The sequence below is a fragment of the Onychomys torridus genome, chromosome 8 (genome assembly GCF_903995425.1).
Source record: "Onychomys torridus chromosome 8, mOncTor1.1, whole genome shotgun sequence".
In the NCBI taxonomy this organism is placed as follows: Eukaryota; Metazoa; Chordata; class Mammalia; order Rodentia; family Cricetidae; genus Onychomys; species Onychomys torridus.
The window spans coordinates 50478792-50492624 of record NC_050450.1 but is presented as its reverse complement, the minus strand read 5'-3'; the positions used below and the strand labels follow the sequence as shown (position 1 = coordinate 50492624).

Here is a 13833-nt window from a genome sequence, read left to right as displayed (position 1 = left end):
ATTGACAGAGACGCCTTTCAACCTGAACCATTAGAGCTCCACCTGTTCAGACCTGGCAACCTCATGTGGATCGAATGCCATCAAGCTGAGACCTTGTCTCTTCGGTGGAAGGAACCTCATTCTGTGATCTTAACCACCCACCAGGTATAAAAGTCAATGGCATCAAGCCCTGGATCTATCACTCCCAGATTAAGCTTGCATCCATCTAAGAAACCCAAGAAGCAAGAGCCTGATGATGGAGAATTCACCAAGACTCCAAGATAAGACTTATTTCTCAACCTTCTCAATGATAATGTTGTTTGCCCCATGCCTTCTAGAATTATACTGCCCAGGACATTATTAGCCCAGACTCTATCTCTGGAGGCTGTCAAATATCCAAACAGGACAGATCATTTCTGAAATATGACAGGAAACTTATGTCTCAGCCATCAAATTTAAACTAGACCTTTGTATCTTATAGCCCACTAAAGGGGTTACCCTCTTTGCCCCCCCAAAGGGAAAATATTCTGAGATTCCTGGACCATTGGGTAGTAGCAGAAAGAAAACTTTGAGGCAGACTGTATTATGTCTGTCCAGCATTGTGACCACTGGGGATGTGAGACCTGGGTCCCAGGATGGGGAAATCAACAAGGATGAAGACATGTCACATGGAGGAAAACTCTTCCTGTGTTGTCCCTAGGACATGCAATCCCACCATAATTACCATTAAACATTGGGATTTGTTTCTCCCTTCTAGATGGGATACAGGGCTAACCTTAGGGAATCAGGACAAGCTGGGCAAAGACCCAGGAATGGAATTCCATCCAGAAACTAGCTTTGCCCAGTCCTCCTAGACCCATGTAACCTCTGGGTTATAAATAAAATAAATAAAAGATCAGCCTCTTCTCCCCAAAAAGGAGGCCAGACTTTTGGGGCCCCAGCCATCACCAGACCTATGAGGCCCCAGCCATCACCAGACCTAAGGGACCCTAGCCATCACCAGACCTAAGGGGCCCAGCCATCACCAGACCTAAGGAGTCCAGCCAGCCATCACCAGACTTAAGGGGCCCAACTATTACCAGACCTAAATAATTCAGCCATCACGAGACCTATGGAGCCCAGTCATCACCAAATCTATGGGGCCCCAGCCATAACCAGCCCCAACTCTCGTGATCAATGCCCCCTTTCCACCTTTAGCTGTTGCTCTCTGGGGAAATCACCCCTGCTTGGGATAATCAATGCGACAGATGCTCATTTGAATGCCACCCATCCTAATCTCACAACTGATTGTTGGCTTTGGCTAGACCCCCAAACCTCCTTATACACCGGGATCACCCTCATGAAGGTAACCCATCAACCCCACTAGTTCCCCTTGCAGCCTCCACAGCTCTCTATCCATGGACACCCAACCTAACTTTGGGGGACCTCCAGGGAGTGGGAACCTATTTTTGCTCTTTCAACTACCCTCTAGCAATATCACCCTACTCCTCGATTTGTACAAACTCCTGTACTTATATCTTCCCTAACACCAAAGGGTGCCTTAAACCAAAATAAGCTCTTGGTGGCCCCCCATCAACTTGGTTTGCCTGTACTTTGGGGATGACACCTTGCTTCTCCCTAAGACATTTCACTGAAGAAGACAAGCCTGAGCTTTGTGTATTAGTTCTTGTGTGTCTCAATCCCTATGCGCCTTAATCACTGGGGACTGTAACTTGCAGGTCCTAAGTGAACCAACCAACAGAGACATTTACCACCTCCATTCTTCTCTTTCCTAGAAAATCAAGTTGACGTGCTGGCTGACGTGGTCCTGCAAAACTGCCGTGGGGTGGACGGACCTACTTTTCTTTAGGGAGGGAGGTTTATGCACGACCCTGGGAGAAACACTGCTTCTATACCAACCATTCGGGTGTTATTAGAGAGACCCTAACAAAAGTTAAAGAAAATCTCATGGGGAGGAGGAAAGAAAACAAAGTTCCAACTGGTCCAAACCACTTTTCAACTGGTCCCCCAGGTCGACAACCCTCGCCAACATCTAATAGGTCCCTAACCCTCCTGTTCTTGTTCCAGTGACTACCTCTGCATTCTCAATGCCATCACACTTTGTTCAAGACCACATAGGTGCTGTCATGCTCATGATTCTGAGGGCACAGTACAACTATTCAAGCCCCTAGATGAAGACTCATCTAATCAGTCACAAGACAAGGGGGGGATGAAGGGAGCAGGCAAAAGCACCTTGACCTGCACCTTGACCTGAGTACTGCTATTTTGACTTCAGACTCAATTTACCTGTAGGGTGAAATAAAGTTCAGGTTCCTAAGCCCTAGGGGAACTGAGAACTTTCCAATGGCTGATGAACCTCCTCCCTAACCATAGAAATAGTTGTTATGCATCTTTAGTTCTCTAAAAACATTATGGCTATTCCTAACAATAGAAGGAACAAATGAATCTGATTGGATGGACTGAAGTTTGCACTGTATATCAATTGACAATGATGGAACACACAAAGAAAGTTCCTAATCTTTGATTTCGGACTGGTGAAAATTCTAATTGTAACTTGGCAACAAATGTTTGTGATTTTTTATGTTTATAAGCTCCACTTCTGCCCCTGCTCAGGGCTGTCAGGGAAAATAAGGCTCCTAGGTCCTTGTCCTACAGCCCCGATCAATCAGTGACAAACTTATTTGGTGATTTAATAAAATCTTTGGGACCAGTAAGTCCTGTCTCTCTCCTTCCTCGTGGCGCATAATGGACTAGATGTAACAAAATCTCCACAATACAATGCTCCACAGAAAAAGCAAGTAGAAGGAAGTAACTGTACAATGTGATATCATTCATACAAAGTTGAAAAACATATTAGCCCTTCTACGTATTGCATATTTGTACATACATAATAAATAGGTAAACAAGAGTAAAATCAGGACAGTAATTATACCTGGGCAGGTTTAACACCACCACCACAAAACAGAAGACCCTAAAGCAGCTGGATAAAACACTCAAGTTTAGTAAGGTGGGCTGTTAAAGACTTCCCACTTCACTCTGCTGGAGCTCTCCTTTACCACAACAAAACAAGAAAAGCAGAGAACTGCCTCCAGGTCCATAGGTCAAACACAAACTAAAGAATTCTCAGAAACATGACAAGAAAGGGAAAAAAGAAGTTAAACCACAGCTTCTACATACAGTGAAAAAGCACTCAGCAAGGTCTGAAGATAGAGACTAACTAAAATTTGGGAGAAATAACTAGAGAGATCTATAGTCTGGTGAAGGGATAATTTTCTGGGACTCTTAGGCAGCTATCAGAAATATGGGCAGCCAGTGGCTGGGCTTGGGGGGTAAAGGTGCTCACATAACTGACTTTGTAAAAAGTTCACTATAGAATCTTATACAGAAAAACTAGACAAAATGAGTAAGGACAGAGTAAACTTGGACAAAATTCATTAAAAACCAACCAGCCTAAGAAATGTTTCAAACCCTTGCCGCTACGTCTGAAAACCAGACTCTGATGCACAGAATGGAGAAGTCAACTCTTACAAGTTACCCTTTGAACTCCACATATGCACCAACACACAAAGTTAAAATGGAAGAAATTTAGATGTGCAAGTAATAAAGGAAAAAAGGTTGCTAAAATATTCAAGAACCTGATAATTCTAATGCACAAAACACAAACCGTGTCATAGCCTACATCAATACAATCCCACACTGACAAAGCAAAAGAGCGATGTTACCAAAGACACAAACAAGTGCTGCATAAAGTATCACCATTAAATGCTGTGTACCACCACAATGAACAAGGAACTTTCAAGCCAGTCTAGTTTTCTCTAGATATATTAATAAATCTATTTGTTCAGCTTGGTACCAAATTATATATAAGATTTTCCTAAAACAATTATTTAATATTGGTAACCAATGAACTAAAAAAAGAAGGGAAGGGGCAGACACACAACTGTCAGTAACAACAGTCACAATTCTCCACCTACACAACTGTAAACCTTGGAATACCACCATTAACTGAAAAGCAATTAGTTCAGTAAAGTGGCCCAAGGGCTGGTGTGTGTCTCATCAAGAACCTGATAAACACATCCAGGAGAACCCCATGTAAGGAAGGAGGAAGACTAAACACTGTTCCAGGGAAATCCACCCCCTGTAGGCACAGATAGCCTTCCCCACCACAAGCTTGCTCAGAAAATGAGCTATCCCAAATCCCCCATCAAGACTCTTCTGGGCCAGCAAAGACAGCTCAACAGGTAAAGACACTTGCCGTAACTACCAGACAACCCGAGTTTAATCCCTGGAACTCAAGTGAAGGTGAGAAGGGAAGAGAGACCCCAATTAAGTTCTCTAGTTTCCACAGCAATTGTCTCTATAAGGTGAGCTGTTAACCTGTTCACCATCCCTGACATTCTTAAATCTAAGCCTGTTGTTTTTTTTTGTTTTTTGTTTTTCTTAAACTTATCTATTATGTATACAGCATGTATCCCTGCAGGCCAGAAGAGGGCGCCAGATCTCACTACAGGTGGTTGTGAGCCACCATGTGGTTGCTGGGAATTGAACTCAGGACCTCTGGAAGAGCAGCCAGTGCTCTTAACCTCTGAGCCATCTCTCCAGTCTCCACTCTACCTTTTTAAAAGACTCCAACTCTGCCTTAAAAAAGAAAGAAAAGGCGTGTGATGCAATTCCAGTCAATGAGAAGAGGACAGATTTATGTTTGGACTCCAACAAAGTCCACCCTGACACTTTGCCTGTAGACACTGCACTTTGGGATGAGGTTCCTGGAAACCAGACAGCAGTGACAGCACAGGTGGGAAGAACCTGACCCTGCAGGAGTTCAACAAGCCACCCGCCATCAAACTCAGCTGACACTCTCTGCTACTTCTGATGGTAGAGACTACTAACTTACCTAGCTGGTAATTGCAACAAAATACAGAAATACAATGCAAATCCAGTAACATACTTTGGGGACTGCCGAAGTGATTTCATGCAATTCACATGAAAAAATGTCAATAAATGTGAAAACTAGCGGACATTTCTATCCAAGTAGCATGTGAGCTGTGCTACCACAAATTTATACTTGATATAATTTAACAATGTTTATTCTTATAAGACTCATCTAATAAATAGAAAATTCTGAAGGAAATTGTTCTTAATGATAATTTCCTATAAGAAACTAGTGGTTAACTTTACAAGTAAAGTCTAGCTAAATTAAGAAGAGAAATACTGGGGTTGGGGATTTAGCTCAGTGGTAGAGCACTTGCCTAGCAAGTGCAAGGCCCTGGGTTTGATCCTCAGCTCTGGCAAAAAAAAAGATAAATACTAAAACTCTTTAGAAAGTTAGAACAGGAAGAAAAAATGAAACGTGGAAAGCTGGGTGACAGGTGAGCTGCCTAACATGTTGAAAAAGACCCTTTAGGGCACTGTGCTCCCGAGTAACAGGGCTTTGCCTCACTTTCTGCAACTCAAACCCAAAAACAATGCTTGGCACAAAACAGCTACTCAGTATTTATTAAAAATTAATAAAAGTTGGGGCTGAACAGATGGTTCAACAGTTAAGAGCATGAGATGCTCTTGCAGAGGGGTCCAGAGTTCAATTCCCACCTCCCAACTGCTGTAAACCCAGCTCCAAGGGTTCCAAAGTCCTCTTCTGGGCTCCAGAGTAACCTGCACTCATGAGCTTATACCCACACACAAAGAAAAAAAAAAAAAAAAAAGTTTTAAAAACAAATAAAATACACATTAAGTATCATGCACATCATAACAATACCCTAAAGTAGACACAAATTGTATGACTAATTTATACACACTTAATAAAACCCTGGAACTCCAAGGCCAGCTGGCCCAGTGAGTGGCAGCAAACAGTAAGAGACACTGTCTCCCACAAAGTGCAAGGTATGAATGACACCTAAGGTGTCCTCTGACCTCCAAACACATAACCATGGTACTCACCCCCCACAAGAAAAGCACAAATGATAAGCCTCACTACACATACATTCTGTCAATGAAGCTGATAAGGTTCCAGAAGTTATGTGCTTCAAGAAGGGGCACACAGTACCCCTTACCACAGTAATAAAAGCTAGCAATGACATCTGAACTGCAACTATGCATTAGTCACTACTCTAGTGCTCTATATACATTAGCTATCTACTTCCAAAGATCCAAAGAGAATGCTGCTCAATTTCCTACTAGAGACCAAGAGATGAACTAATTTGACGAAATCGGCTACAACTCCAGCACCATGCCTGCCTGCCTGCTGCCATGCTCCCCACCATAGTCCTGGACTCACCCTCTGAAACCTTAAGCTCCAAATAAACCCTTTCTTCGTCCTAGTGTGTAGCTGGAGTTTTTCCCTCCAGCTCCTGCCAAGCCCCCACAGTCCCACAGCCCACGTATAAAATAATCACTCAGAAGCTTATATTACTTATAAACTGTATGGCTGTGGCAGGCTTCTTGTTATCTAGTTCTTTTATCTTAAATTAACCCATTTCTATTTAACTATACTTTGTCACATGGCTCGTGGCTTAGCGGTACCTTACATCTCGCTTGTCATGGCGGCAACTGGCAGGGTTTCTCCGCCTCAGCCTTCCACTTCCCTGAATTCTCCTCTCTGCTTGTCCCACCTATACTTCCTGCCTCGCTACTGGCCAATCAGTGTTTTATTTATTAACCAATCCGAGCAACACACTTGACATACAGAACATCCCACAGCAGTAATGTCTTATCACAGCAAAAGTAACAAAGACGAGAACTAAGCCCCACAAGTTGTCCACTGACCTTTACAGACACACACACTGTGGCACACATGAATGCCTGGGCATGTACACACGTGTACACACACACACACACACACACACACACACACACACAAATAAATGAATATAATAAAATCATTTTAAAATAAAAATTTAAAGCAACAAGGAAGCAAGTTAACTCCAAAGAAAACAAAACGTTGAAAATAAAACTGGCAATAAAATTATATAATCATGTTACCTAGCTCAGTAAGTAATGTTATTTATACGTTTATGTATAGGCACAACTAAAAATTGTAACCTTAACTTTTCCGTAAGTCAATACCTTCCAAAATTTAAAATTAGGAAACAATAATTTTATGTTTTCATGAAAGTACAAGAGCTTAGTAAGCACTGTCATGTAAGCCCCAGGACCTACGCTCCACCCGAGTCCATATCTGAAAAGCCAGGGAGGCAGCTCACTTAAATGGAAAGGCAGAAAGAGGTGGATCCTGGGGATGCTGGCCAGCCAGACAAGCCTAATGGGCAAGCTCCAGGTCAGAGACACCAGCAAGGTACAAGGTTGACTCCTGGTATCCACTCACAACTGCATGGAACACAGCACCCATATGGACATACAGGCAGAGAAAAAAATGCCAGGAGGAATTGGTTCAGCTGAAAACAGATGGGCTGGGGTGTGCCAGAGAAATGCTATTTTAAAGTCTTAGAATACATGTGACTTTTAATACTATAATGTGAGCTGTAGAAATTAAGTTGTAAGAAAAATACATATTCATAATAAAAGTAAAATATGCAGAAAAACACAAGTGAACTATAAATTTATAAATCTCAAATAACCAGAGAAAATATGCCTAATTTTTAAATCATTCAGCCTGGGTCTATTTATATAGAAAAATTAAGCTCTTCCAAACCACATATGCTACTTTTGTAATTGAATTGTATGTTTTGTCAACAATGAGGACAGCGTTGCTAACTTTTAATTTGAGACAGGGTCTCTTATTGGTCCAGAGCTCATGGAACTAGGGTAGACTTGACTGGCCAGCCGGTGAGCCCCAGAGACCCCCGTCCCTAGCTCCCCACTGCTGTTATTACCAGAGAACTGTGCCACATGCAGCTTTTTGATGTGGGTGCAGGGACAGAACCTAAGTTCTCATGCTTGCAAAGCAAGCACTGTGTCAGCTGAGCCATCTCCCTACCCTCATTATTGTATGATCTCCTCAGTAATTACACATATATCTACACTACAACATGCAGGAAAAAAAAAAAAAAACCAGACCAATTTTTAATGTCATTTTCACTAATGTCCTTTTGGTACAGGGCTAGTCATACAGATCACACACAAATTTTGTGTTGTTATATGCCAGGTGCATGTATGTGAATGGTACGCCTTCATGTGGAGGCCATAGGTTAACCTCAGTGTTGTTCCTCATGGGCTTTGTTTTTGAGATAAGGTCTCTCACTGGGACCTAGGAAACACCGACAAAGCTAGGCTGGATGGCCAGGAACCCCAAGGCATCCTTCTGTTTCTGCCTCCCCAGCAATGGGCTTTTAAGCGTCCATCACCATGCCTTTCTTTTTATATGGACTCTTAACAAGAGCTACTGGGGTCGATCCCAGCTAACTCTTCTCCAGAGTCCAGAAGAGACCCTACAAGCAGCTGAAAAATCTAATCTGAGGGATATTGAATGAATCTACGCACATTGAGCTCTTTTAGTCCATTCACTTTATTCTTCTAAGTCAATTCCTCCAGTGCTGTGAGGGTACGGTTTATACATACCTACAAGCACTAATTCTTTGGCAATGCAATGCCAGGCTTGAAGTTTTCAGGGTCGTGGAGAGAGATCCACACAAAGAGTGGTAATTATCAGCTTTCATTTACAACCCAAAGGGGAAGTGGCTGATGGAAGTTCCCTGGTAGGGTCAACTAAGGGCTAAATCAATTAGGGGATCTAAAAAGGAATTTCTGAGCTCAGAGTATCTTCTTAGAAGTGGCTGGGTAAAAGGTTAGGAGTCTATATGTCAGTATAAGTCACGAGTAAAGTAAAACTGTCTTTTATTCCTTTTGGTACCACTTCTCAGTGGCTCCGTTTTATTGCAGGGCTGGCGAAGTGTTCTCAGTTACTAGGCAACCTTCGTAACAACATGTAGCATTTGGTTCATAAAAACACTTTGGTTCTGAGTTAACTGCTAAAGGGGGAAATCTTTAGAATTAAGGATAACTCTTGGGCTACAGAATTAAAGAGAAGGATTAAAGCTTAATTTGCACAAGAAACAAAGCTTGGCACCTATCATCCAACTGGCCTTGGCAGTTGTCTCATTGGGTCAGTGGGAATATTTACCTTATCTCAGTAACTAGCAGATAGCTGAACACCACCCCAGTAACTGCAAGCAGTAAGTCTCTTAAATTAGGGTCTTGTGTTAAAAAACTGGGCTGAAGGTAAGGAGTTAAGGCTAGCAGGGCTAGCTTTTCTTATCTGTAGGCAAGATGAACTAAGGACACACTGGCACTCATCTATCTGCAGTCTGTTCTTGGATGTTGGAGAAGTGTTTCAGATGAAATATTTTGTCGGGAGATGGCCCTGGCCAGATGTCTGCTACTGAAGATGATTACAGAAAGGCAGACCCTAAGTCTATGCTGGAAAGAGGAACAAAGGACTGACCATGGGAAAGAGGTCTTGACTGTGTGACTGTTTTCAAACACAGCTGGGGGACATTATCCAAATACCCTAAATGTATAGGGGAAGATGTGTTCAATAAACGATCAATCACACCATCAGAAGTTCTTGGGAAAAGAATCAGATGGGAAGACTACAATAGCACACAAGAAACTCACTGCAGGAAACAGCTAATACATTCACAACTCCCTGAGTTTTGGCCTCAGCCTCCCCCAGAGCCCCTGGCTCTAATGGGTCAGCCTTGTCAGTGCCAGCTGAGTTCCGACTTCATATTTATGCAGCTCGCAGCAGGTTCTGGGGATCAAACTTGGACCCAAATGTTTGCACAGAAAACATTTTATGGAGTAAGCTATCTCCTCAGCATCCCCTTTCTCTGTTAAGACAGAGTCTCACAGCCTAAGCTGTTCTCAAACTCACAGTAATAATTCTTGCCTCAGCTTCCCAAATGCTGAAAATGTAGGCATGAGCCACTACACCTGAATTTGGTAAATCATTTACCATGCCAGAGTCTCATGCTAGAATTCATATTGTAAAAAGCAAGGTATGGTGGCATGTGCTTGTAATACTAGCACTAGGGAAGCAGAGACGGGGATTCTTGAGGCTTGATGACCAGCCAGCCTAGCCTACTTGGCAAGTTCTAGGCCAGTGAGTAAACCCGACTCCCCAAAACACAATGTTCTAAGGAATAAGATTATCCCTTCCCTGCATACAGATGAGCAAGCACACTCACACACACAAAGAAATTAGCTTGCACAGCCAACAAAAATTCTTTTGTGGGGCTGGAGAGATGTCCCAGCAGTTAAAGGCACTGACTGCTCTTCCAGGACTCAGGTTCAAATCCCAGCACCCACATTGCAGCTCACACCTGTCTGTAACTCCAGTTTCAGAGGCCCTGACACCCATGGCAAAACACCAATGCACATTAAAAAAAAAAAAATTCTTTTGCCTAGAAAGAACAGAAATACATTTGCACAGTATATTATTAAAAGTTGGGTTACAATAGAAAATAAACAGCTGTTCTTTCTTAGCAATAGGATTATCTTCACTTTCTTCATAATGTTCTCCAGAATTTTCTTTAGAAAATTAGTAACTATTTTTGGAGTTGGAAAAAGCTTTATACTCTTAACAAAGGAATAGAATAAAGACTATAATAAATACACTTTTAAGTTTTATACTCTTTCTTAATCAAGGAGTTAAAAATGCAGATCATTTGGTAAAGTGCTTGCCTAGCTCCGAGTCCCATCCAGAGCACAACAGAAACCAGTATGGTAGAATCCTAGCACTCAGAAGGTGGAGGCAGGACGATGAGAAATATAAAGTTTGAGGCCAGCCTGGGATACATGAGACCCTGGACAGAGGGAGTGAGACAGACAGGGATTAAATCAAGGGCCATTGACAATGGCTCACACTAGTGAAGAGGCTCAGGCAGAATGAGTACCTTGAATGTGATGCCAGTCTGGCCTACACAGCACCATCCCATCTGAGAGAGAGAGACAGAGAAGTGGGGGAGGAAGAAAAGGGGACATGGGGGAAAGGGAGAGGAGAGAGAGTGCGGAGGGAGAGAGAAACAGGAAAAAGCCGGGCAGTGGTGGCGCACGCCTTGAATCCCAGGCGGATCTCTGTGAGTTCAAGGCCAGCCTGGGCTACAGAGTGAGTTCCAGGAAAGGCGCAAAGCTACACAGAGAAACCCTGTCTCGAAAACCAAAAAAACAAAAAAACAAAAAAACCAGGAAAAAATATTAGTAGCACAGTGGCAAGGATGTGGACAATGACTAACATACTCTGTGACTGGGCCTCCTTCATACCTTCTCTGGGTTTCTTCAAGCTCTTCCAAACCGCACTGAACTGTATTTACTTGCTGCTCTTTGCTAAGTTTTGTTTTCTTTCAGTAATTACTGAGCCCGTTAGGTGCTAGGCACTCTTCCGAGCACTAAGGATTTACTACAACAGATGGCATCTTGATTTCTCTTTGGTAGAGAAGACAATCTAAAGAGTTGTACAAAGCAATGTACTTCTATTGGTAATACAGACACAAGCACAAACACCCATATTTTAATACACCGCTTCAAGGATGGCAAAGAATAGTTAAAGGACAGAGATTGAGTGACACCAAGATGGGAAAAGATGCCTGTGTAAGGACAGGCCTCTGAGGAAGACACTGAACAGACCTGAATGAAGTGAGGCAGTCAGTGTGAGAGCAGTCTAGGGCAAGGCACAATGAATGAAAAGGCCTTGAGATGGTATGGGCTTGAGATTTGCAAGACCAGGGAAAAGAGCAATGTGGCCAGTGAAATGAGCAGGGAACAGAAGATAATGAAGCCACATAAGCAGGTGGAAGCCAGGTCGTGGATCCTTGTGAGGATCGTGAATTTATTCTAAAGGCAATAATAATGAAGCAATAGGGTGTAAAAGATTAGTTTGCCTGCTACATAACCAACAGATTACCTGAGGGAGTAAAGGGAAGGAAGCAAGAAAACTGAGATCAGCATGCAGGCCACAAGGATGATGACCCCCATGAAGCAGTGGGTAAGAGGGTGAGAGATGTATTCTAACTGGATGAATTTTCATAGTTGATCTAATATAACTTGTTGGTAGACTATGTATAAGGAAGAAACCACAGAAAATCCTTAGGTTCTCTGCCAAAGCTACTGGGTGAATGCTGGTGTCACTTACTAACCTGGGGCTGACCAGTGAAGAAACTTTTGAGCAGCAGAAATGAAGAGACCCATTTTGCACATATCTAATGTTGGAAAACCATTAAACAGTATACTCAAATATAAGACCAGACCCATACGTGCTGTCTTGGTGCCAGCTGGGAGGTATAAATATAATAGTTCAATGTTATGGGACTACATGACATTTCCTAGGGTATGAGCCAGAGGAAAGAGAGGATAAGACACCTCTGAGGCCAGCCACTATCTGGAAATAGGGATGAGGTAGGGAAAAGACCAATGAAACGCCCCAGAATTCAAGGGACATTGTTTCCTGTAGGAGATGGCAGTGATCCCATGAGTCAAAGCTACTAACGAGTAAGACAGTTAAGTGCTAGAATTTGGTGATGCTGTGGAGTGGTGAAGAAAATCTACGTTCAACAGAGAATTAGAAGACTTCGAGGCACATACAACCCTTCCCAGGAGCTCTGCTTTGGTCTCATGCCTTTGCTCATGGTCTCCTAGCATCTTGCTACCTCTTGGCACATAGTCAGTACGTAACAAGTTTCTCCATGAATGTGAAGTCTGCAAATTCCTAGGACTTCAAATCAAGTTAAGAAACCCAAACAAAAGCCGAGTGTAGAGGCATACACAGGTGTTATCTCAGAATTAAAGGTCTATATAGCAAGTTCCTGGCCAGCCAGCACTACATGAAACCCTATCTCAAAGGAAGAAATACAGAACTTGAAAGCTTCCCATCCACCCACCAAACTATGCTCTCAGCCTTCATGAGTGCAGATGGCCTGCATGAATATGAACTTTCTCTTTTTCCTTAACCTGCTGCATATTTAGATTCACTTTCTTTCTCTCTCTAATCTAGGGATTTGTACCTGGCAGGCAAGTGCTCTCCCATTCAGCTATATTTTAAGAAGTGACTGAACAAAAAGAAAAGACTTGCCTTTGCATTTATCAATTTCCAAAGATTACAAATGTAGCAGAAATTAGCAGAGAAATTATCAACCTGCCACCTAAGAGGCCTAGTCATTTAAATAAACACCCTACTTCAAGTGGCATCAACATGGCCACTTACTTCCCAGAATGGATAATTTGCCCTCCCACAACATGGGCTCTTTCCCTCAATAAACATCCAGCAATGGAAACCTTCGTGGAGAAAACCCAACACCTAGACAAGTCAATTTTCCTACCTGACATAACATCTTCTGCTAATTCCTTTTCTCTTTCAATTTTTTCCTCTAGAGTTGCAATGCAGAATTCATAGCCAGCAAGGGCGAATTCCTGTCTGGAAACAAGTATCAACAATCAATCAGCTGTGCCCACCTTTTCTCAAACTCCTCTTTACCCTCATAATTATAGGTCTGGTCTAAGCATTATCAGCAGGGGGAAGTTTGTATCTCTGGGCTGCCAATCTGCATTTCCCCAAAGTTTGTTTGCTTTTAAGTCTTTGATTTAATTAAGAGATACTGCCAACATTTTCACTACTGTAACCCCTAGCTTCCCACTACAGAGTTTCAAGTCTGTCTCTCCACATGGCAAAGCCCCACCCTGAGGCTCAGACTCTGGGCTCAGAGGTTCCCAACTGTTGCCATCATGCACTTCTGCGAAACTCTGGGGGCTGAACATTTCTCTCAAGCTGTGTTTTGACTTATTTGACATTTATTGTATGGAAAAAATACTAGCTATGACATGGGAGGGCTTGCAAACAGTCCTGGGCCCTGAGATGAACTGAGGAGACACACAAGCACCCAATCAATGCTGGATAGCATCTACAGA

General features: G+C 42.7%; 1 protein-coding gene across 1 annotated transcript in view; it reads right to left on the bottom strand.

Annotated features, from left to right (window-relative positions):
• The window catches only part of Ttc19 (tetratricopeptide repeat domain 19), a 36787-nt gene that overhangs the window by 14469 nt on the left and 8485 nt on the right, over positions 1-13833 (bottom strand). The window contains 1 exon segment of the mRNA XM_036196507.1: positions 13248-13342. Within this exon segment, the coding sequence (XP_036052400.1) occupies positions 13248-13342 (95 nt within the window).